Source organism: Pogonomyrmex barbatus, unplaced genomic scaffold (assembly GCF_055798465.1).
Source record: "Pogonomyrmex barbatus isolate J1 unplaced genomic scaffold, ASM5579846v1 scaffold24, whole genome shotgun sequence".
Lineage (NCBI taxonomy): Eukaryota > Metazoa > Arthropoda > Insecta > Hymenoptera > Formicidae > Pogonomyrmex > Pogonomyrmex barbatus.
The window spans coordinates 787,108-814,212 of record NW_028297121.1 but is presented as its reverse complement, the minus strand read 5'-3'; the positions used below and the strand labels follow the sequence as shown (position 1 = coordinate 814,212).

The 27,105-nt window shown below is 31.6% G+C and overlaps 1 protein-coding gene, 2 long non-coding RNA genes and 1 pseudogene across 4 annotated transcripts; 2 read left to right on the top strand and 2 right to left on the bottom strand.

The window, feature by feature from the left end:
* Nucleotides 1-253: 253 nt before the first annotated feature.
* Nucleotides 254-4,870, top strand: LOC148936302 (uncharacterized; the record flags this gene model as incomplete). The annotated part of the gene is made up of 2 exons (XM_089078577.1): nucleotides 254-522; nucleotides 4,627-4,870. Coding segments are annotated over 2 exons (513 nt in total), but the record flags the coding sequence as incomplete, so codon positions are not given.
* On the top strand, nucleotides 575-1,677 carry LOC148936303 (uncharacterized). Of its 2 annotated transcripts, none has more exons than XR_016139656.1 (3): nucleotides 575-1,164; nucleotides 1,226-1,380; nucleotides 1,436-1,677. It is a non-coding gene; the product is annotated as an uncharacterized LOC148936303 (long non-coding RNA). The 2 variants fall into 2 exon arrangements; XR_016139655.1 differs by having other exon boundaries at nucleotides 579-1,149.
* On the bottom strand, nucleotides 2,364-4,359 carry LOC105422236 (uncharacterized). Its single transcript, XR_016139654.1, has 4 exons — nucleotides 3,813-4,359; nucleotides 3,377-3,721; nucleotides 3,053-3,197; nucleotides 2,364-2,764 (listed from the first exon to the last, which is right to left on the bottom strand). It is a non-coding gene; the product is annotated as an uncharacterized LOC105422236 (long non-coding RNA).
* A 3,091-nt stretch (nucleotides 4,871-7,961) lies between the features above and the next one.
* LOC148936301 (uncharacterized) lies at nucleotides 7,962-16,132 on the bottom strand (annotated as a pseudogene).
* Nucleotides 16,133-27,105: the final 10,973 nt, after the last annotated feature.

The window sequence follows — 27,105 nt, the reverse complement described above, 5'->3', positions numbered from 1 at the left end:
TTTCTATGTTTTGAAGAAAATAACATTGGAATTGATATCGATAGCACATTGTTTTCACAAAAAAAATAGTGGCGGAATATAATATATAAAGAACTTTAGACAATGTTACTACAGCATTCGCTCAGTTCTAACATGTTATATTAGTCGTATATTATTCGCTTTATGAAAAAAACGAATAGGTCTATTACTACAAAATTTCAAGAAAAATGTATGAGAATATAAAATATTACGTTCCAATTCAATAAGATGAAACACAATCAAAATAAGTTTCATTCTCCATAAAACAATCTCAAGACAATTTTTTTACAGTTCATGTATATGTAATCTTTTTTCTTATAGTACGTCTTCTCAAAATTCATCGCCCCGTTATACAGGTCTTATTTTGGGGAGAAGATTCGCATTGACATCCACAGCATATAAATATTTGGATATTGGAATCAATGTGAAACCAAAGTCTTATGTGGAATTGATTCTTGACAATAATCAAAGCAATCAGATAATATTGTCTCATGCAACATGGAAGTATCGGTCCACAATCTTGCTTTAAGAGGCCATAAGCCGTAGGCCGTAAGCGTTAAGTGACGTAAGTGTCGGTCCACAATAGGTGATTTAAGCTTTAAGAAGTAAGAAATTGATCAATTATAATCGAATATGAAAAGAATACTCGACTATGATTAGTCAATTTCTTACGGCTTAAAGATTAAATATTTATTGTGAACCGACACTAATTCCTTTTTAAGTTGTTCCCGCGCAGTTTTTAACCTAAAGACGTAAGCGAATTGCGCAAAATTCTTACGGCCTAAAGCATAAATCTTCCGGTCGACGTATCATTCCTATCCAATCAGCAAAAAGGAAGATTGTTATGTCAAGGCATCGTTTGAATGAGATGCATTTAGCATTCCTCGTGGATAATTTCCGATGGCTATGATCTTGTTAACTGAATTAGTTAATAAATAAGCGTAATAATAATGGAAAACTCAAACGTGATAATAACAAAAGAAAGCATGAAGAAGGAAATTCAAGATGAAATTCTAATCTCTTTAGTGAAAGAGAACCTGATATTGTATAACAAAAAACATCCGGATTATAAAAACCACGAAGTAAAGGATACCTGGAATATGATAAAAGTACAGTGTGGAATGTCATCAGGTTATTGCTGTTTATGTATGTGCTAAAATGTGTAATTTACAATTTATTTATTCTAACCTCTTTGTTATTCATATAGTCGAAGAAATAGAGAATAGAAAAAATTGGGAAAAAATTAAAAGAAATGAAAGTAAAATCAACCAGTGGATCAAGTGGAGGCACTAATGCTAAAAAAGTGGAATGGTATCTTATGGGAGCTATGTCATTTCTAATTCCACATATTAGTCACCGAAGGTGAGTATTTTCTAAAAAAAATTTGTTGATCAATAAACATATGTATTTATTACAGAAGTCGTAGTTCTATGAGAAACGTATATTTTTCTATATCATCTACGTTATCTACGTCATTGAGAGGTTTCTTTCCCTACATCACCACAGCCATCTATAAGCAGCAAAGTATGCAACATTGATTTTGTACAAAATGATAGTGTAGATATTGTTGTTGACGATAATACTAGCTCGACAAATGAGAGTACTGCTTGTTCTGATAATTATGATTCAACAACTATTGAAATAAAGCCTGAAACTAAATCTGTTCTTTTAAAAAAGAAGAAAGTCGTTCCTGATTTAGATATTTTTGCAAAAAAAAAAACAAAAAAATGATGTAGAAAACCTTCTAACACAATCAACCTCAACCTTAACCAATCTTGCAACAGTTGTGCACAAATCCATTTCTGAATCTGTTCCTAATAAAATAAATGAACACAAATATAAGTCGAATCCTTATGCTGAGAGTATTTTAGTTACATTTGATCAAGTACCAGTGATGAAACAAGTAGATTGTTTAATTGCTACATTGAATGTAATCAAAAGTTATCAAGCTATACAAGCTGATTTAGTACAACATTAATTTGTCTTTACGTTTGTTATTTGCCTTCGTTTATTTGATGTTTTCTTTATTTTAATTTTAATTTTAATTTTAATTTATATTTTATTTTACATATTTAATTTTAATGTCTTAAAAAATTTTTTTTTTAAATAAACACTGCATTTGGCTAAACGCAGCTAATATTTATTAATATAATAAGATATTAAAACTTTCGCATGAATAAATATATTTTTTTATCAATGTAAATACATTTTATTCATAACACATAAAAAATTAGTTTTTTTTTAGTTAAGGTTTGATATGATGCAAAAATAAATATTTATGTTTGTTACAGTTGTTATAACTAAATATATTTTTTTATTTTACTCACAAAATGTGTAATAAAAAATTATTTTTTTAAGTTAAGATTTATTATACATGTGATATACAAATAGATACATATGTTTATTATAATTAAATATGTTATAATTGTAAGATGCAATAAAAAAATTATGTTTATGAGTTGAGGTTTATTATACATGAGCCAAATATGTTATTATTATAGTAATTAAAACTGCATGCTTAGAACTACATTATATGTTACACTGAAATATGTACATGTTTAAGGAACATTAATATTATAGCCACGGAAAACAATCATTCTTTGCCAAGGAACTTGACCTTCTTCGTGGTTGATAAGATAATCAGCAAGTGTATTTCTTAAATTAACAGCTGCAACAGCTGCACGATTTGCATCTATTCTGTGCAAGTTTTGAATATTAGGTGCTGCAGCATCTCTCCTCCATTCTCCTGGAATCATAATTCTATTATCATCCTCTTGATTAACATACGCAGGAGGGCAATATTTCTTAAATGCTTGTTGATGTTCTTTCTTCTTTATAAAGTTATGTAAGCTTACTGTTGCATATGCAATATTTTCAATAGATTCTGTTGGGCTAATGAAGTCCGAAAAACACGCCACGTGGAATATAAACACAAATGTTGACAATGATACTTTCCGGATAAGATTAATGTCATATTTTATTTCCTTTACTATACCTTTCTTTTACTATAATTTTTTAATTTCCTTTACTATACCTTGTTGATAAAATTCCAAAAGCATTTTCTATTACTCGTCGAGCTCGAGAATGTCTGTAATTAAAAATACGCTGGGTCTCAGTCAATGGATTTCGTTTAGAGTATGGGCGCATCAAATTGTGACGTAAAGGGAATATCTCATCCCCTACAAAAAAATAAGGCATCATAATATTTGTGCCGGGCAAAGGGGCGGTGGTATATTCAGTGTATCATTTTCCACAGCTTGATCAAATTCTGTAGCACTGAACACACTGCTATCAGAAAGCGATCTTATAAAATGATGATATGAAATATATAATATTGTATTTATATCACTACTCATACAAATCAACTCATCATAATCTCCAATATGGATTGATGTAAAGCAGTAATTTGCATCACAAGTTGCCATTAGCACTATACTAAAATACTGTTTATAGTTGAAAAATTGAGATCCAGTATTTGCTGGACATTTAATTCTTATATGTTTGCCATCAAGGGCTCCGACGCAGTTGCTCCGACTTATCAGCAATTTCTCTGTATTCTTGCTAATTTGAGGGCAAGAGATAGGTTGCACCTATAGTATTAGAAATAACGCGACAAGTTTCCTGCACAATGTCGTAGGCAGTAGACTTTCCAATTTGCCAATAATTAGCCAAAGAAGGCAAGCTGTTTCCTGAGGCTAGATAGCTGAAATAGACAACCATTTATAGAAGATTTTTCTATAACTATAGAAATATATTTTAATAAAATTAACTAATAATTATGGAATCTAACTTACCAAATATGAATACTAGCCGAAATTCCGGGGATAAAAATTCTCTGTAACTGGCCTTTTGTAGATGTGGACCAACTATTTCTAGTAATTCGTCAAATAAATCGACTGTCAGTCTTGTCAGGTTGAAAAACTTTTCGTAGTCTGTATATTTATATTTCAAGAACACTACTGTAAAAGAGCCCTCGATATAGCGGCGTCGATTACATGGACGCACCCACCACCGTCGATTTTGATATTTTCTTTTTTGTTTTATTACATATATTTGCAACAAGTGCACATTCCACAAACAAAACAATGTTGTTAATGTTGTTAACAGAAAAGTATTACGCATATCCATCTCGCCATGTATAAACAAACGCGTCTTTGCTACAGCGCAATTCCATTATTTTTTTCTGATTGGCTGATATACATTACATCTTACGCTTTACATCTTGCATTGTGGATTACCATCTTTAAAGAGTTATTTAACGATTACTGTTTAGTGTCGGCCCACAATAGATGATTTAAGCTTCAAGAAGTAAGTGTCGGTCCACAATAAGTATTTAATCTTTAAGCCGTAAGAAATTGACTAATCATAGTCGAGTATTCTTTTCATATTCGATTACAATTGGTCAATTTCTTACTTCTTAAAGCTTAAATCATCTATTGTGGACCGACACTAAGAAATTGACCAATTATAATCGAATATGAAAAGAATAATCGATTATGATTGGTCAATTTCTTACGATTTAAAGATTAAATACTTATTGTGAATCGAGACTTACGGGTCTACAGCTTCCGTTTAAAGACAACGGTTTAGTCTTAAAACAAGATTGTGAACCGACACGAAGATGTTCATTGAAAGACGCGCGGATATCGAGCAACTCGTACAATCGACTGCGATTTCATCATTAACAATTCACGATTTGGTTATAGAACTCGTTAAAATGTATAAAAATAGTATTGTAAAACATTGCGAACTTGCTATACATGAAGCCATCAACGTACTATTTTTATTTGAATTGGATCATTGCATCGAGCATGCATATCTGGTTATGTCAAAATATACATCGCATAAATGAAAAATTTAAACAATTTGTAAACTTTTTATGTCAAAATTGTATTACGGATAAATGCGATGCGGTGCAAGTTTTGCGCAAGATTTATGATAAAAATTCACCTATAGATTGCAAATTAATATCTTACGCTATAAATAATATTGTGCACTAAATGAGAAATAAAATATGTATATTAAAAAATATCATTCTTCGAATTTAAAATTTTTTAATAAAATATAAAAATAAATACTGAAGAAATATATTAATTTATTAATTACTATTTCTCTTCTCAATCATTCCCTTCTCCACTATTCCCTATGATATTATTATTATTATTATTATTATTATTATAACACTAATTTGATATTATCAATATTATTATCAATATTATTATCAAATAATAAAAATCGGATGATTATAATCCAAAATAATCTTCCTGAATCATATATTTTTGTATTTATTGAAGGCGAATTCTTACCTCCTCCCGCAGATTGACAATATTATATAACAATAATGTTATTCAAACAATAAAATTAAAAAAAGATCTTCGAAGAAGAGAGACCGCGTAAAAGAATTGTAACAGGGAAGGGGGAGAGCATACAACAGTAAGATGGGAAGAAGAAGGAGAGACCCCACCTGTGATTCAGGTGTGGTAAGTATATATATAAAAGAGCGAACATGCAGGGTAGCGGCAGGCCCCGATAGACCCATACCCGCTCAACGTCGAGAGTAGTTGGTAATAATTTGATTGATAGTAATTTAACAATGGTTGATAGTCGTTCGATAGTAATAGTAGTACAACGCAGTTCGATTGACATCATTTCAAAGTGGTTGATAATAGTTTGATTGACGTTGATAGTTTAAATAATCGTTGATAGTTGTTCGATAATAATATGATAGTGATACAACGCAGTTCGATCGTTCAATCGCACGTTCAATATGACGCTGTCCGCTTTTTCACGTAATCATTGATTGACGTTGATAGCAGTTTAATAATAATTGATAGTCGTTCGTTAGTAATATGATAGTGATACAACGCAGTTCGATTGACGTTCATATGACGCCATTCGCTTTTTCACGATTTTTTAAGTTGAAATTTATAATTATTAGTTAATTTAATTAATTAGTTTATTTAAATAGAATTTCTTAATAGATAAGTTCTTATTTTTAATAATATCTTTTAAGAACCTTCAGATATATTAATACATGATATTATATAAGATTATTCATCTTCCTTGTTTAATGAATTTTTTGGATAGAAATAAAAATAAGAAAGTAATTATTTATATATCTAATTTGTAATGAATTTGATATATCTTTATAATAATTGATTATTTTTCCAAAATCTATAAAACTAAAAATGTATGAAAGTATTAACTGCAATCAAAACTTTTAAAAGTAAATATTTATTAAGGGATCCTAAAGTGACGGGAATTACCGACATATTACAATGCACCAAAGAACTTCTTATTGGCTTGACAGATTGCAAAATCCTTTTAGGCAATTAACATACGCACAAAAAGAATATGCGGGACAATCGATTTAACAAGTAAATAAGAAAAAAATTAAAAAATTCACGTAATTTTAGCTCGTACAACTGTTACATCAGATCTTCGTTTCCTTAATACAAAAATTCTACAGCTCAACAAGTTTTACAGTCTCGTATGGACAAAATGATATAGTTCCGCACTTTGAAGAATTACTTTAAAGAACAATACTGAGCTTGTAAAATTACAATCTGAAGCCTAACAAAAAAGATCTATGCATCAACAATATGCGTATAATCATTTCTCACTTCGACGGAATGAGAATGAAAGACTCTGATTGGTCCATTCTATCATGCCTTACACGTTATGCAAGAGAGAAACAAGATGTCTTATTTCGACGAATATAAAAGTTTTGCAGCTTTGTATATACAAAATGATACAATTCTGCACTTCGGATTAGTTTAAAGAACAATACTGAGCTTGTAAAATTACAATCAAAAGCCTAACAAAAAAGATCTAAGCATCAACAGTATAATTATTTCTCATTTTGACGACATCGTCCATCTTTCTCATATATACAAAATAAGTACGTTCCGCACTTCGGACTAGATGAATAAACAATATTATATTTTTGGATTTATGATTGAAAGGTTAGAAAAAAAGTTTGAGACTTGAACAGATTGTGTATGATTTTACGCGTATATATATGCTTGGCGCAGATATAAAATGATAAGTAGAGCAGTCATCTACCATAAAATCACGGCGTTGCAATCTGATTCTGATGAAAGACAAGGATGAGTGACACGAAAAGAAAGACGGGTGTCGTCAAAATGAGAAATAATTATACGCATACTGATGTTTAGATCTTTTTTGTTAAGCTTTTGATTGTAATTTTACAAACTCAGTATTGTTCTTTAAACTAATTCGAAGTGCGGAACTGTATCATTTTGTACATACAAAGCTGCAAAACTTTTATATTCGTCGAAATAAGACATCGTGTTTCTCCCTTGCATAACGTGTAAGGCATGAAAGAATGGACCAATCAGAATCCTTCATTCTTATTCCGTCGAAGTGAGAAATAATTATACGCTTACTGTTGATGCTTAGATCTTTTTTGTTAGGTTTTGGATTGTAATTTTACAAGTCAGTATTGTTCTTTAAAGTAATCTGAAGTGTGGAACTATATCATTTTGTACATGCAAAGCTTTTATATTCGTCGAAATAAGACATCGACGTATTTCTGCCTTGCATAACGTATAAAACAAATGTACAAATTGTAACTTAGAAAAGAAATTTTCGCAAATATATCTGTCGTACGTTTTGTTAACTATTTCAATCATGTATACAATAGAAATATCAGAATCGAAACGGTAATCGACGAAGTTCTGTATTGGTAGAGTAGCAACGTATGAGACTTGTCGTGCGAAAAGCTCGGGTTGGATCCTCAGTTACTCTCCGTTAGGAGATTATGCTATCCGCTCATACCTCCTTTTTTTTATCTTTCTTACAATATAAAATATACGACTGATGTCTGAAAAATTTAATTAGAATAAAAAATTTTTAATAACATTTTATTTGCAAAATAAAAACGTTATGACGCTGTATATTTGTGAATTTTTATCATGGTGTGGATATATCTTTAAAAATACGAACAATTTATATATCATTGGACATTACAAATATATAAAATATATTTATAATATTTATATACATAAATAATGTACAAATATATTACATTATATATTTGTAATATCCAATGATATATAAATTGTTCATATTTTTAAAAATACACCCGTACTATGATAAAAATTCACAAATATACAGCGCCATAACGTTTTTATTTTGCAAATGAAATGTTATTAAAAAGTTTTTATTCTAATTAAATTTGTCAGACATTAGTCGTATATTTTATGTTGTAAGAAAGATAAAAAGAAGAAGATATGAGCAAATGGCATATCTCCTAACGGAAAATGGCTGAGGATCAAACTCCAGCTTTTCGCACAGAAAGTCTCATACATTGCACTACGAAGTTCTACCAACGTAGAACTTCGTTGGTCATCGTTTCGATTCTGATATTTTTATCGTATACATGATTGAAATAGTTAACAAAACAACAGACATATTTGCGAAAAGGACTATACTTTATTGTATTATTACACACACAATTTATTACATAATTTATTCTCTTTTTTACTGTCGCACATCAAATTTATTTCAGATAAATTTATTTCTCGAAATCGACTGCTGTAATATAGGACCGATGCAAGGCATGCACGCACGCACGCACGCACGCACGCACGCACGCACGCACGCACGCACGCACGCACGCACGCACGCACGCACACATACACATACACATACACACATACACACACAAGCGAGGCATGTACATGTGCGTCAGCGCTCGGCACATTTGGTTGGCCGAAGAGAATAGAAATATCATCCTACTCTCTCGCACCTGAGCACCGTGAATACAGAATAGGAATATCGTTGTATCTCTCGCGCTCGCGACGCGTATGAGAAGGAAATAGAAATATTATCGTACTCTTTCGCGCAGTATGCACCGATGGTCTAGCGTCTTTTGATTATCAGTCATTATTGCTAACGTAGTATAAATGAATTGAAAAGAATAAACAGACATTAACAACGCATGAAGAGAAACAAAAATCGTTATATATAATCGTATATAATTTTATGTATAAAAATTATAATTGTGTAATAAATAAGAATGTGTATGAAATTATTTTCTCACAAGGGGAACACCAGGTGACTGGTCGAAGTATTTTGATGCGCTTTATTCAGATTGTTCTTGAGCGAAAAAAAACGATACGTGTCCGGCCGTTTTTGCCAATGGCCCATAGTTTCGGAGAAATTGATTTTTAAAAAATAAGTTTAGTCGACCGATATACGGGTGAGACGCTTTAATCATCTGTTGTAGCCAGATCTACAACTAATAATAAAAGTAGTCCGCATGGCAACAAAATTAGTTCCGCATGAAATTCGGAAAAAGTCTTTCGAAAGACGACACAAATGCATCGCGCGAGAATATTGCGAAAAGTCTATCAGCAAATTCCTCAATTTGCTGATCGAACCAGGCGTGATATTGAGCAATCGATATCACGCGATCAATCGACGCAACCGATCAGAATGCTGATCGGGCATCGACCAGTCTATATAATCGACCATACAAGGCAGAGTCGAGAGAGTCGAAAATTACGTGTCATCCGGAATCGGACTTATAATAATCGCACGAGATATTACCGAATCTCGTAGCGAAGTTCCCGCGAGCCGTACTATCAGCATCTCAGGTGACATATTCGATCGTCGGCCGCCAGAGTAACGCGATACGCACCGAGTCACCCGACGACGTTTAACCATATAAAATATAATCGTTAATATATCAAGCATCTGTGCACTTGTGAGAATAAATCAATTAAAATAAAGAAAGTGTGTGTTAGTAAATTCAAGAAGATCCTTACATACTTTTGATCCTGCTCGAAGTCCCAACTCCTTAGGCTTAACGAACCTGACTATCCCTAATATTAACGTTGTAGCCCATCTGGGGTACAACACATCACTATTGAACAAGAGTAGCAGTAGCGCAGGTGGTAAGGCGTTGGCTTTGTACGACGTAGATCATGTGTTCAAATCCTGTCACGTATATATTTTTTTTTTATTAAAAATTAGTTCGTATTTGTAATTATTTTATTACTGTAGATGTTTAAAAAAATTATTTATTTAATTATATCTATATTTTTTGTAAATAAATTTTTTAGATAGTTATTGTAATAATTTGAAAAATTTCTAGAGAAATATTAATATCTTTATAAGTTTAATTTTAATTTAATGTTATTAATTTTAATTACTTTTTGATTGTAATAAAATTTCATAAATTTACAAATAAATAATTAAATACTCCTCTATGAAATAATTACTATTATCATCGTTGTTATTCATATGGACGCATAAATAAGAATGTGTAAATAAGAATGTAATAAAGACCGTTATAATTTCTGATAAAATTGATGATTAGCAATAAATAAGTCACGTATGTGTCAATACATTTATAGTCTCTTTAATTTTGATTAATATTAATCGATTTATTATGAATAAAAGAAAAAGTTATGTTTGTAGACGAACATTGTGCGGGATGATACAGATCGTAGAAACAAAAAAAACATAAATATTTATTACATCGTGAACACCTAATAAATGAAATTTTGCTGCAGACACAATTACTTTTTCTAATATCTTGAGGAAAGCAGATTTGATTAACATTATGAAAATATTCTCTTTCATGGATTAATTTTGATGAAAACCAGGCATATTTTATCATTGGTGCGAAAATTGGAGATGACAATTGATGATGAATTATCGATTGGATTTTGATGGCATCTTCTCGCGTCGACAGTTCTTTACGTTCTTGTAAAATTTCTTGGGAATTTTGAATTTTTTTAATAAAATTTTTTATTTAGCGAAAAAAATAAATATCGCATGGTTGACAATATGGAGTGCAGTGAGGAGGAATCACTTCTATCGTAGAGCAATTACGTCGTCATCGGTGAAAGCAATATTAAAATGAGCAGTATCTGTCTGCCCGCCCCAGGAATCCAAAATTAACCAAGAATTATTATCTTTACAGTAAAGTTTGATGATTTCATGCACGAAGGTATTGAATAAATTCTTCGTCAATTTACCCGATTTGGAGGCAGTCACAAAAACATTTCCATACACTTTCATTAATGTTTGCACTGCAGTGTGAACACGTGGTCCAAAATTACCTTGTGCTTCCTGCATACAGAGAAAAACTTTTGTTCTCCTGCAGCTGTTATTGCATACTGGGCGGTATAACTGTGAGTAACCTTATTAAAATCTCCAAGAAAAATTTCCGTTGATTTTTCTCCTTTCACAAACAAGGTTTTCTGAACATTAAACCTGTATTCGCACCCGGTTTGGTCAGTATTGATTACAAAACGATGATCAAATTTTGTTATTATTTTTGCAATCTTCTTCTGGAATTTTTCAGTTTCTTTTAATATTGTTAAAACATCCATTGCTTTAATATTGTTAAAACATCCATTTTCAGATTTAATATAACGTGTGACTTTACGCTGTCAAATGCTACGTTCTTTTTTAAATCTATCCACGATTATGATGCAGTAAAATTAAAATGTTGAGAGCGATATTGCACCGCTGCAGCTGAAGCCCATTGTTGTAATGTCCTTGTTGTTACGAGTTGTTTTTTCTCTCTTGCTTCGCAGAAATGGTCAAAAGTCCACTTATTAATTATATCAAATTTTTCCATTATACCTCCATCTTTTTCGATTTCAGCTTTCCACAAATTTAAATCATTCATGCATTTCAGACATGTATCTCCATGTCGGTGAATTGATTTTAGGGTCCATTTTAGATGTTCTTTGATCAAATTTAATATTTTAATCTTCTGATTGGTATGTATAATAATTGATATATAATTTTTCTTTAACTTTTCTAATATTTCATATCATATCATATCAAATTATCGGATTCCTCGTTAGAAGGGATGATAACAATCGATGATTTTTGTGAAGAACTCGAAGAACTTATTTCGTGCACTTCAGATTGTGAATAAAAAAGAACAGAAAATAATTTAATTATTTTATAAATATCAATTACTGTAATTTATTAAAATTACATAATTGGTGAAATAATTCTCAAGATGTTTGTACGTATATTCAATAATCGCAAATATAATACAGTAGTGGAATCACTAATATAATTAATATAAAATATATATTTCATCAATTATTGAAAAACGAAATTAATTTTTAATTTTAACTTTTTTTTAACAAATAACTGTAATCTATTCATTTATCAAAATTAATAGTTTGTATAATAATTTGTAATACATTACAAATAAATATCAAATAAGAAATTATTCTTTTGGGTAATAATTCACTAATTGTCTATATAATAAACCGGTAAATGAAATATTAGAATTAGAATTAGTCAATACCCTCTAGTGGAATGCATTCATCCGTCAAAAGTAATTCTTCTTTTTCGTCGAAATGAAAATCACGAATTATTTCTACCACATATTCCGCAATTTTTTTTCCAATAATTCTTGCTCTTTCAGAAAACTTGGAGTGGAACTTTCCACTTTTTCAGCCAGTTGTAAGTATAAAATTTGATCACAAATTTTCAGTCCGTCTCTAATATCTTGTTTTAAAATCGACAAACATATTGTTTCGCTTTCTCTAACACCAATAATCGTATTGTGCAATCCACTTGCGATTTCCATAAATATTTCTATTAACGTTTTCTATCCTGCTAATAGATTTTATTTAAACACTTTTTCATATGTGTTAAGGGCCTGATTGTGAGTTGCTCTACTTACGTGAATTGAAGCGATTATAGTTCCTTGATAAAGGATGCGATCGAGATGCGATGGAATGCGTTCCGTTTGTTGCACCAAATCTTGTTGCATGCTTGGTCAAGATACACGGAGAATATCGAACAAACTATTCCTCAATTCGCGAATTAAATCGTATTCCAAAAAAAGCCAAGACCGTGATAACAAAAAAAAATGTCAAAGAAATTGCAGTGCCTGATCGATATAGCGCGAGTGCTGATATGATTGACAAAGCGCCGCTTGTTTGCGCGGATTTCTTTTATTATTTTGCTCCTTTTTGTTGAGATTTTTACCGTTTCGAGATCTTTTTTTATGATTTGGCACGCGACGATTGGACGAGTCGTTAAACAAAACAATGATTTTTGGTTACACGTACGTGACTTATTTATTCCTAATCATCAATTTCATTAGAAATTATAACTCTTCTTATAGGTCTTTATTACATTGTTATTTATGCGTTCATATGAATAACAACGATGATGACAATGATGGTAATAGTAATTATTTCATACAGGAGTATTTAATTATTTATTTGTAAAGTTATGAAATTTTATTACAATCAAAAAAATAATTAAAATTAATAACTTTAAATTAAAATTAAACTTATAAAGATATTAATACTTCTTTATAGAAATTTTTCAAATTATTACAATATCTAAAAACTTTATTTACAAAAAAGATACAGATATAATTAAATAAATAATTTTTTTAAACATCTACAGTAACAAAATAATTACAAATAATAAATAATTACAAATACGAACTAATTTTTAATAAAAAAAAATATGTACGCGACAGGATTTGAATATACGATCTATGTCGTACAAAGCCAACGCCTTACCGCCTGTGCTACCGCTGCTCTTGCTCAATAGCCATGATTAAACATATAAAGCGTCCGGCCCGTATATCAGCCGACTAAACTTATTTTTTAAAATCAATTTCTCCGAAACTATGGGCCATTGGCAAAAACGGCTGGACACGTATCGTTTTTTTTTTCGCTCAGAAACAGTCTGAATAAAGCGCATCAAAATACCCCGACCAGTCACTTGGTGTTCCCCTTGTCAATATAAATGTATAATATATGTTTCGAAAATCTTCAAGAAATTCACAGTTCTGAATAATTACTATAAATTCGATAAGACATTGAATGATAAATGAAATAATCAAATTATATTATTTCTTCTTTCTTTCTTCTTTTTATTTGATATAAGCAAAAATATGCGTTACTTGTTGAATTTATAATTAATTATCTGAAATATAATAAATTTTCCATTTTTAAGAGTTGGAATAAATACAATAAGATTATAATAAGAAAATAATTTCGTACTTATTCTCACTCATTTATTAGACTCTTCAATTATTATAATCTTATAAAATTATATAATAGGTCATTATGAGTATAACAAATAAATATGACAATTTTTGAATTTTTTCATACATTATTTTCATATCTACTTACTCTTTTTAATTCATACTATATATCAACAATAACAAACGGTAACCAGGTAACGTCGAAGACGCTCGACGACCGCACGGTGCCTGGAGCGCGAAAGAGTACGATAATATTTCTATTTTCTCCTCATACGCGTCGAGAGCGCGAGAGAGTACAACGATATTCCTATTCTTTACTCACAGCGCATCAGTGCGAGAAAGTAGGATGATTTCTGTTCTCTTCAACTCAATATTGCCGAGCGCCGAGTGCACATGTACGTGCCTCGTCTTGCGTGTGTATGCCTCGCAGCGGCTGATTTCGAGAAATAAATTTATCCGAAATAAATTTGATGTGCGATAATAAACAAGAGAATGAATTATGTAATAAATTGTGTATGTAATAATGCAATAAAGTATAGTTCTTTTCGCAAATGTCTATATGCACGTTTTATTAACTATTTCAATCGTGCATACATAAAAAATATCAGAATCAAAATGATGTGTGTGTGTGTGTGTGTGTGGGGGGGGGGGTGTATGTGTGTGTGTGTGTGGTGTGTGTGTGTGGGGGGGGGTGATGTGGTGTGTGTGGTGTGTGTGTGTGTGTGTGTGTGTGTGTGTGTGTGTGTGTGTGTGTGTGTGTGTGTGTGTGTGTGTGTGTGTGTGTGTGTGTGTGTGTGTGTGTGTGTGTGTGTAGTGGAAGAATATGCAATGTTCGCAAAATCTAGTAAAATTATAGATATATGTTTGTACTAGATATCGTAGATAACTAGTCAATAGCAATAGTACAAATAGTTCCATGTCTTTCTACAGCAAAGAGTCGCTTCACTACGTATGTGCAATATATACGTGTTCTCTTTGAGAAAAATACATGTAGTATCCTTCGTATCCTGGCCTATAAGAATACGACACAACGAACGTCATGAAAAATAACTACTGCATTGACAATACATGTATACAATATATACATGTGTTTTCATTTACTTAGTAAAATGATAAGGTGAAAATTAATATGAGTAAACGGAATTAGTCATGTCGATAATATAGATTTTTAAATTGTCGATCGTTACTGACATTTCTTTAATTCCGTTTAGATGGCATTAACGGACGGTCATCGGAATTCGTCCTTCGCTTTAGGATCCCTTTAAGCCTCATTATTATTTACTCAGTATCAGTTAATAACACAGAACGAATTCATTTATAAAACTTTGAATTTAGCGTAACGATCTGCTCTGTTTTATATCAAGTATGAAACTGAATTCGTTGTAACGCTCTGCGCTCTTTTATATTTATGTTCACATAACTAATGTATGCAAATAAAACTATGCCTCAGCAAATCTATAAATCCATTTTCGCTTAGCATCGCATTAAGAAGACTTATGCAACGATTTTCTTACACATACGCAAATAAAACCGTGCGTTAACAAATTTATTATCTGCATGTCAGTATAATTGCGGATTCTGCGACACGAAATATAAATATTGATTGATAAAATATATTTATAACATTGCAGTAGCTGCTCTACGATCAAAATTAAATGAATGATATTTTATAAAAATAATAATTTCTTTATTTGTAACTTGTTTCTAAATGTCCAAAATGTTTCGTTTTTTTACCTCATTAAAAATATTTGAATACCGTTTAACAAAACCTGCTATCATTATTATTATTATTATTATTATTATTATTATTATTATTATTATTATTATTATTATTATTATTATGGCCGAGTGGTGATCCGCTCGCTTTTGGCTCCCGAGTAATGTTGAGAAGATCGTTCCTTGTCAACGTGCCGTTGTTTATGATTATTAATTAATGGATTGAGATTTGATGAAGATTCGGAATGGTTTTGAGACGCTTAAAGATTGTAAAACGAGTTGTATAATAGTTATTGAACTTATTAAAGTTCTCTCTTTGTAAATGGCCTCTATTTATTTTCGTGAGTTGCGTGAGTGCGAGTTGTACGAGTGATCGCCGCGGAAGCGCGACATTTTTGGGAGTTCGTCCGGGATAGCGGACAATGGATGTCGCATCGAGAAGTATCGAAAGACCAATCGAGAACGATGAGCCACGAGGATCTTTCGTAAGGAGGACGACGTGACTCGCGTGGCGACGAAGAGGATTTGCACGCCGGCGGAGGACGAGATGACAAGTTTGGAGGCCATTCTTCGCTCTACACAGGAAGAATTTCGTCTTCTTCGGGAGGAACGAACAGTGCAGCAACGTGAAGCTCAATTTTTATCGCACTCGGAGGAGCTACGCCAAATGCCAGGCTAGTCGTTAACTAATTAATTTCATTCCGCTTTTATAAAATAAATTTTGTTTTTCTCTTAATTTGCATTTGCGCAGTATTGAGAGAAAGAAAATGTTTTTACGACTTTTTTTACACGGTTTGATTTGTCGGACGGATGCGCATACGTTTTTCAAATTTGGCTCGATATCTCGATTTTAAATAGGAGGGAAATCAAGTAAATAGAGAGTTAAATAATCTCCGAAGTTTTCTTCCCAAATAAGAAGAGAGGGTGTGCGTCACGGCGGGGCCCGATCACAGACCAGTCATAAAAACTCGTAATTATTTTGCGAAAAAAATACTACCTCAGTCAGGAATCGAACCTGGATCTCCTGCTTACCGGGCAGGCATCTTATCCCTTCGACTACCAAAGCATGTGATAATATCTATCGCAAATAACATATTTAGAATAACATGTCAACAATACAATGATACATATATATATATATATATATATATACATATATTACAATATACATATATACATGTATTCTTTCGAATCTCCACGACCGGTACTTCAGAGAAATAATGGTCCTATTCTCTCGATGGATGCAGGTCGGACTGCAACGGCGACACCTTCCAACGCCATTGGCAAATGTCTGGAAGGTCATGTCTGTTTGGTGGAAATCGTTTAAATATGTAAATTCTGTTTCTCCGGAAGATATTCTAGGTTGAATCGCGGTTTTCATCGGAGCTTGTGGGGAGTTGATTGTTCTTTCCGTCCGAAGAAGAGAAAATGATAAGTTTGTAAATATTTAAGAATATTTTGAAAGAAATAGATACTCGTTCTCGTTTCCGTTTTTGTTTAAGTTTGCTGATGGCGTCTATGGCGGGAGATCTTCTTTTCCAAAGTCCGAATATCTGGCTGAATTATAATTTTAAGAAGTCTGCCGCCCTTGGTTTTTTTGAATCGTGGTTTTTCCGAGGGACTTAGTGCGAATGCCGAGGCGAGAACTTGGAGTGTCCGTAAGGATGAAAGAGTCCCGGAAGCTTCCCCCTCCTTGTCCGAAGATTCAAGAGAGAAGTGCGCACAAGTTCAAGACAAACAAATATCAAGAAAGAAGACAGAAGAGGGAAAATAACCTCGCAGCGGCACGGAATTTCTGGGAGGAGTGAAGTTGGGACTGGTTCGACGCTCGATAACCTGCAGCAACAGCTCGGAGTAGAGCAGGAAACCGATTCCCTGACAGATTCCCTGAGAACTTCATTATGGAAGAAGAAGCCGACTTTTCTGCGAGAGAGTCTGGAATTGTCGGGACGACAATTTTGTGGAGGAGGGAGGCAGTGTTGTGATCGAGCGGTGGTCCCCGAGTAATGTTGAGAAGATCATTCCTTGCCAATATGTCGTTATTTATGATTATTGATTGATGGATTGAGATTTGACGGAGATTCGTGCGGGACAGTTTTGAGAAGCTTAAAGATTGAAAACGAGTTGTATAGTTATTGAGTTTATTAAAGTTCTCTCTTTATAAATGGTCTCTATTTATTTTCACGAATTACGTGAGTGCGAATTGTGCGAGTGACCGCCGCGGAAGCGCGACATTATTATAAAACAGCTCTTATTTTAATAATTATTGTTGCACTGAGGAGCTGCATTATATCCATCTTTAACGTTGTCTCGTGCAGCTAACGTGGTATAAGACAAATACGTATGGAGCGCGTATATAGAGATATTTCTCGCTTATTTCCCAAAAATGTGATTCCGAAAAATAGACTATTATATACCGTTCAGCATAAAATGCACTTAACTTTTTGTCTTTATAAAAATTTAAAAATTTTTAAAAATTAGGAGTGGTAGGGAGGTGTACCCGAAAATATAACATTTGTACAAAATTCGAATACTTTATTGTAAAGTACACTTTTAGCCGTGAAACTTTTATTTAAAATCTTTTTTCATATCTTTAACGGTTTGGACGATATTTACTCTGAAAGAAAAAACCGATTTTTTTCAAGGAATGGTTTCACTCCTTTAACGTGCGAGAACGCAGATAAAAAAAATATCTGTCTCTTATTTTTGTCTATATTTTAACATACTTGAAGCTCCTTAAAATCTGGTTGAGGGGAGACAATTGTGTACCTTCCCTTGTAAGACATTTAATTTATCACAACTGAAGATTTTCTTTTAATAAGATTAATCTTAATCTTAAATGCAAAGAATTGCAATATTATGTTTTCATAAATCGGTGGCAAGAGATGGAAAATACACACACATAGGCACGCACGCACGCACGCACATACACGGACGATAGTTTTAGCAATAAACTATTCTTATTAGATAAAACGAAAAATCTTTCTCATTTGTATTAATTTTCGTGACTTTATTTTTAAAAATTTATTTTGAAATATAAAATCGAAATTCATTTTTGGTTCAAAAGGTATATGAAGTTCCCTATCCGAAGATTAAAATAGATTAACAAAGTGTAAATGTGATTTTAAAGAAAAAAATGAATAAGTAGACGGATAATGTAAATATATAAATAATAATTCAAACTTAAGGAAATTATTGCATTTAATGTCTTCTTATTCTTAATTTTGTATCTTTTAATAATTTTTTAATAATAAGTAATAATTAAAAATCTTTCATTATTTTTCGTAGTTATGATTTTCATAACATATATCAAGGTCATTCGAAAAAGTCCCTTTTTCTAAAATTCTGCTGAAAAATATTTTCATTCTAATATTATCAAGGATTGAGAGAAATAAATAATATTCTTAACAATAAATCAGAATTGGAAAGTAATGCCGTTACAAGTAACGCATTATTTTTTTTTTAGTAACTATAACGGTAACGTAGTTATGTATATTTTTTACGGTAATGAATTTAATAGTTACTTTTTATATTTTGAATATTTATATATAATTTTTATATATTCAATCTTCAATCGATATTCATAATCTGCTTTTGCGTTTTAATAATTGCTTATAAAAAATAATTTATCATAAACTAATCACAAAGATATATTTTAAATATTGCGTTTTAAAAATTTGTAAACAGAGAATTGAGGATAAAGGAGTGTAAATTTGCTGTGTTTATAAATTTAATAAAAATTACACTTTTGTATTTGGATCTTTAGAATTTTAAAATCCTCTTAAATTTTTTTGTAGTCTTGCGAATTTAAGATAAAAAGTGTTTGTTTTTAAAAAATAAAAAGTTATTGTTTTTACACTGATAGTTTAGCAAAGCATATGAGAACAATTTATTTTTTATTTAATTTAATTTGGTTTTATTATTAACCCTGATAGCAAAGCCTGCAGAAATCAATTTTGAGCAAGACCTGCTGCCAGTGTTTGATATCAGAAAGGTAACAAATTATACGCAGAGTTTGTAATATCTAATGATGTCGGCAAATTGTCATCAAAATTATAATCAAAATCTGCTGACATGCTATGCCAGTAGATTGAAGGCAGAAACCGAACAAGTCCTGCTAGGATTTGTCGCTAATCTGCCATCAATCTGTCATCAAACTACCTACGCGAGCAGATTCTGCTCAGTTTCTGCCATCAATCTGCTGATATAGCACGTCAGCAGGCTTTGTCGACAAAATGCGGAGCCTAATGCGGACACAGACGGCTATGGATTTGTAATCAATATCTGATCGAATTTGTTGCCAATTTATCAACAAATTGCTAACATTTTGCTTGCTGGGAAAAAAGTAATGGAGAAAGTAATTAATCATTTTTAAATAACGATAACGAATAATTATTTAGAATTAGTCATTAATAACGGTAACCAGTTACTTTTCTGATTTGATAACGGGCAACAGTTACTCTTAAAAAGTAATTTTCCCAATCCTGTAGTAAATATACCTGCAATTGTTTTCTTTTAATCGTACATAAAATTGAATTAAGTATAGCTTCTGTTAATGCTGCTATGTGAGACATATTTTTCATTAATACACCAACATTATTTCGATTTTTACATGTACTAATCATCATGGGTATCCACACTGCCATCAATATAAAAATAGCTATATAATAATAAAGATTACGAAGAATTAGTTCTTTTCTTCCAAATTTTGGATACGGTGGCCATGTATTGGTGAAGGTCCCGAGTATTCGAAGAATATTCAACATTTGTTGAAACTTCAAGTGAATGATTGCCATATCGTTTTATCAATTCTTAGTGTACACTTTCTTTCTTGTTAATTGTTATACGCTAAATAGAATACCAAAGAAATAGAATAAAACAGAAAAATAGAAAGCAATAATGTAAAGAGAAGGTAAAATCAATAGCGTATAAATTATTTATCGATAGGTGTTTGGTTCTTTATAGTAATTAATACCTATACTACGATGTAAAATGTGGAAAATAAGACGATCAATATGTACATTGTATTCGATACTATGTTTTGCTTAGATATGCCTTGTAATTACTATAAATTTTAGAATAGCATCTATATATTGCTTTTTTATTATATCAGATTTTTTTAATAAAAGCTAATTTATATTTTCATATAAATTTATAATGATAAATAATGATAAATAATTATACAATATACAATGCTTTAAAGTAGTTAAATAAAAACAAGTTTGAAAATAAGAGAGCACAGTAGTATCTCATGTGAGTACGCACCAACCACTTAGCGACGAGATTAACCGATATCTTTTTCATGAGCCATTAAATATGAAATTAGCGAATCGTGATGGCAATTGATCAAATTCTTGATATCTTAAATTAATAATTTGTTCAATTTGTTCAACTTATTCCACTTATTCAAGTCCACTTATTCAATAATTGTATTCATGTTGTATAAGAAAATTGTCTTTGTTGGAAATTGTATTTGTTGTTTACATATTCTATGAGCGGAAATATCATCACTATCTTCATCGTTCGGTTTTATTCCTGCAATTTATTTTTCAAATCAAAGATTGATTAAATAAATTCGTAAGTCTACCTAAATCAAGGTAATTATTTAATTCAGAGAATCATCACTCTCCAATGACTTTGACCTTGACCTATATTAAATGCCTTCCATCAAGAGATACAGCTAACACAGTATGACACAGTGTTGATACAAGTGTTAATATTTTTACTTTTATGTTGATTGAAATTAAATGAGAACACAGTTTTACAGCCAATATCATCATATTGAAATGGAAAACATTTATTTTTAAGAACAAAAAAATCACTACAAATGGGAAGTGCCAATTTATGCATATAGAAATGTTAATATTATCATCTTAATATCTGCCCTTAATGTTAACATTTTTGACAAATTAAATCTATGAATAAAAGAACAAAAGAAATTTGTCTTAACACAATATTTTATATTCAGTCTATAAAATTGTGTAGCTTACATTAATTTTTGGCACTCAATTTAATTTTGAATTTTTATACATTTCACTTGAAGATTCATTTACATACATTTCATAATTGCACTCTTGCATCTTTTAAATTTTACGAACAACAGAGATTTTGTAAAAATATCTGCAATTTGTTTATCAGTTCGGCAATATTACAGTTTAAATAAAAACCTTTCTCATTCTTTTTGCTGAAACCTGTATCTTACTTCAATATATCTAGATCTCTCTTACTCATCTGTTTAGATTGTATTATTTTAATTATACATTGATTGTTAATATTGAGTGTTATATTTATCTTCACATTAAATAATTCTTCTATCAGGCTTTTCACATGTTTTATTTCCTGACAACATTCAGCTGCAACTATAAACTCTGCCTCAGTACTGGACAATGCAACAACCTCTTACTTGTGTGAACGCCAAGAGATAGGGGCATCACCGAACATTATTACATATCCAGTGATACTCTTCCTATTCAATGGCTCACCGGCATAGTCTGAATCATAGTATCCATGTAATTCAATATTCTCTCCCATATTTGCTCTCTGATAACGTATACCATAATTTTTGGTTCCTTGTAAGTATTTCATAATTCTATTTAAATCCAACACATCTTCCTCTGTGGGACATTGCATCTCTCTGTTTTCATAATTAATGCTGAATGCAAGATCTGGTCTGATTTTATATGAAATATACAATAGACTTCTGACTACTTCTCAGTATGGGAATATTGATTTTTCTTGTTTTTCTATCTTGTTCTCCTTTTTTTTATTCACAGACATCAGTGGAGTTTTCACTTTTTTACTGTCACTCATGTTGAGTTTTTCTAGAACTTGCTTGGCATATCTTGGTTGGGACAGAAATAAACCATTACTTGTTTTGGTAATTTCTATTCCCAGGTATGATGTTGGTTTGTCAACCACAGTCACAAACTCTTTTGTCATTTTCTTGAACAGGTTATCCATCTGTTGAATACTTCTTGCAATCATAATGCCATCATCGACATAGATTGTCAAAAATAAGCTGTTGTTGTTGTCTTTAAATATACACTGATCCTTTTCTAACTGAATCAGTTTTTCATTGTTCAAAAATATTGTCATTCTTTTGTTTCATTGCTTGTTTTAATCCATATAAGGATTTCTTCAACAGAGAAAAACATTATTTTTATCTTCATACCATTCTGGTATTTTCATGAAAATGCTGTTTTGATATCAAAAAATGCTGTTTTGATATCAAATGTCTTGATTTTTATGTTGTATTGTGTTGCAACAGCGAACAGGATTTTTAATGATGTTCCGTCAACTATTGGACTGAATGTGTCTTTGTAGTTTATGTTTCCTTCTTTCTGTTGACAACCTCTCACCACTAATCTAGTTTTATATCTTCTATCATCTTTCACCTTAAAAATCCATTTATTTGTCAGAACTTCTTTTCCTGTGGCTCTTTCCTCATCGACTAATTCCTATGTATTGTTCTTCATCAGTGAATCTTTTTCTTCTTGTATGGCTTCCTTCCATTTTTCTTTGTACTTCAGTATATGTCAGCATGACTTCATTTATTTCTTTTTGCATGTCATAATCTTCATATCTGAGATGTGATCTTATATTTCTCTTTGGTCTTAAATTGTAGATATTTTGCTCTCTGTTTATTTGTTCTCTGTTTTCTTATTCTTCATGTCTTATTTCATGATTTTCTATTTCTTCTCTGTCATTTCTTATTTCTTGCATCATATTTCTTTCTTGATTTAATTCAGTTTCTTTTTCTTCTTCTTTTGATTCTATTTCACTGTCTTGAATTCTTACTTCATCATTTTCTGTTTTTTTTCCTCCAGCAGCTGTTTACATGTTTGAATTAGTGATTTATCAAACACAACATCTCTTGACAGAAATATTTGTCTTTTCACAGGATCCCATATTCGACATGCATTCCTTGCATATCCTACAAACATGCCTTCTCCGGTTCTGCTGTCAAATTTCTTCTGGTATCAAGATTTTGGCGTATATCTTGCATCCAAAAATTTGCAATCTTGTTAAATCTAATTTTTCATTTGATCACATTTCTATTGGTGTACTTTTTATTGTTATTGTTGAACTTCTATTCAAGATATATACTGCTGTCAAAATTGCTTTGCCCCATATTTCTTTGGGCAGGTTAGAATCAAAAAGAAGTGATCTTGCTTTCTCTTGCAGTGACTGGTTCATGCGCTCAACAGTATCATTCAATTGGGGAGTATAGGGTACTATGTATTCGAAAACTATGCTTTCATAAGAACTTTGTTTTCATACCAAGTCTGCAAGTCTTTTCCACAATACTCTCCATCATTGTCACATCTTATTACACTTACCTTTTATACCAACCTGGTTTTTTGCTACATGTTTACATAGTTTTATAAGCATTGGGATATTTCATTTTTATAGGTTATGAGAAACATAACACAAAAATGTGAAAAATCATCAATTATTATCAAGAAATAGCTTTTTTCATCATAGGTCTCTATCTCGACCGGTCCACACACACATAAGAATATAGCTATAAACACCTGAAGGATCTTTTTTTTTCTGTTTGAGACGGTAACCTGGTTTGCTTAATATAAATATGAACAGGATATATCATATTCTCATCAACATTTGAAACAACATTTGGGACACCATGACACATATTAATCAGTTTCTTAATGCTATTAAAATTCAAGTGACCCAGTTTCCTGTGCCACTCTAGACTTAACTCACCTCTTTCAGTCAATGAAGCCTGTTCTGCTGAACCCAGGTTCATTATAAATAAACCATTGTCAGATTTCTTACTTTCTAGTAAAATCATTTCCTGTGGAACAACTATGTCATTGTCTTTTATTATTTTTAAACTAGTCTTTGTAAATAATACAGCACTATTGTTATTTATTATTGCATTTACTGATATGAGGTTTTTTTGTTAAATCTGGCACACAATACACCTGTGTTAAGACACACTTTTCTAGTTCTACATTATCTACTCCTTCTACATGCAAATTCTGATTTTTCTTTGCTACCTTTATTTCATCATTGCATCCTTTTACATCGTTCATTGAATCAATACAATTGTTGTACCCCGGATGGGCTTGTTGTGCCCCGGACAACGATAATATTAGGGATAGTCGGGTTTGTTAAGCCTAAGGAATTGGGACTCCGAGCAGGATCAAAAGAATGTAAGGATCTTCTTGAATTCACTAACACACTTTCTTTATTTTAATTGATTTATTTAATAAATGCACAAACTCTTGAGATTAGTATTTCTTATTTTATTACTTTACACACGGTTAAACGTCGACGGGCGACTCGGCGCGTATCGCGTTACTCTGGTGGCCGACGACCGAGTATGTCACCTGAGACGCTGATAGTACGGCTCGCGTGAACTTCGCCGCGCTTTTGTAATATCTTGCGCGATGTTTATAATAATGATTTCGAACGACACGTTATTCTTGACTCTGGCGACTCCGCCTTGTGTAACCGGTTATATAGTCTGATCGATGCAGCATTCCGATCGATTGCGTGATATTGATTGATCAATATTACACTCAGTTTGATCATCAAATTTAGGAATTTGCTGATAGGCTTTTCGCAATGTTCTCGCGTGATGCATTTCTGCGGTCTTTCGAAAGACTGGTCGCAATTTCGGCGGTTACACATTTGTGTCGTCTTTCGAAAGACTTTTCGAGATTCATGCGGCCTAATTTTGTTGCCATGCGGACTACTTTTATTATTGGTTGTAGATCTGGCTACAACATCCCCTCTCCGTTAGTAAAAGAAAACGGAGGTACGAAGTTTTCGCTTTTTATATAATTTTTTTCTTCCGACATTACATTTTTTGTTATAATCGTTTGCTTAGAATCGAATACTTTCGCTTATTCTAACGGCGCGATCTACATTGCGTGAGTCATTACTTCATTTTGTTTTTTCTTTCTTAATACAATTATTATTGTTGCGATAACAATGATTATTATTAATGAGCTGCTAATTGATACAGAATATACAAAGTGTTTTTGTGAAAAAAAAGGTATCTCGTTATTGTTTATTTCGTTCTTCATGTTATTTAATTTCTTTGTTAATTCTGTCAGGTCTGTTGCGTCTTGTATAACTTTTAATTTAATGTTTTCTGTCTTATTTGCCTTGAAAGTTTCGCTTAGTAATGTAATGTTATATTCTATATATAAAAATATACGTTTTTAAATAAATACGGTAAATACGTTTTTATTTCTTTTCTCTTGTTGGTATTTGTTGATTTTATTGTCGCGTCTGATGTAACTATTTTGCAATTACTTGATAACGTTATTTTTCCTGTATTTGTAATAGTTCTACGCATTTCTTTATTATTTTTACATACAATTGTAATAATTTGTTTCGCTGGTGTGGAATATAACCAAGAATATGAATTACTTAAAGCTATCCATATGCTATTTTTTATTGTTATGTATTTAATTTTACAATTGTTATAACAGTTGTCATTTTCTACATATATATCTATTTCGCATAGCGGGTCGGTTTTTACATTTCTAATTGGAAAGATTTGTTCACATAAGTAGTTTGTATTTATTTGCTTGCATTGTCTTAACTTTTCGTGAGTCAGTTTTGCGTACGTGTGTCTGTTAGTATCCACAGCTATTAATGGATTGTTCGTTTCAATTAATGCGGATATGTTTTGCTTGTATGGTACCGGTAGTGGTATTATGTTTAATATTTCGTATAATGGAAGTGAAATTAGCGGGAAATGTAGGATTGTGTAGACGTTTGTTTTGTCGCAGTGCGCGCTCATTGTCGTTATTTTTTCTATTGTAGACTAATCCTCTTCCCTTATTTTAAATGGAAATTTTAAATGGAAAATATGATCCTTGTGGTATTTGTCTGATTGCTTCTTTAAGGTTTTTCATTATTTCTTCTAACGGTATTAGTCGCGGGTGTAGTATTCCATTTTTTATCGCAGTTAGGTATTCTAATGTGTCTTCCGCGTTTTGTGTCACTGCGGCAAGTATTGCGTTGGTGATTATAAAGTGTTCTTTTATGTTTTCGCTACTTATTTCCGTTGTTAGTGCCATTTCTAATTTTTTGATTGCGTTAGCTAAAATGTTTTCATTATTTTGGATTATTTTCTCGTGATTACTTATATGCGCTATCGTCGCGTTTATAATTTTAATTTGATTTTTTATTATATGCTCTGTTGTTTGTTGTTTGTTATGTAAGATACTTAATTGTTCATTGATTAGTTTTCTATCTTCATTGTCCATTGTTCCGAATAATGTTTTGGCAATAGTTCATATTCCATCTATCAGCCCTCGTTTCGTTTTTGTATCTTGTGCTTTATACAGGGAGTTTATTCTTTTTGTTAAATG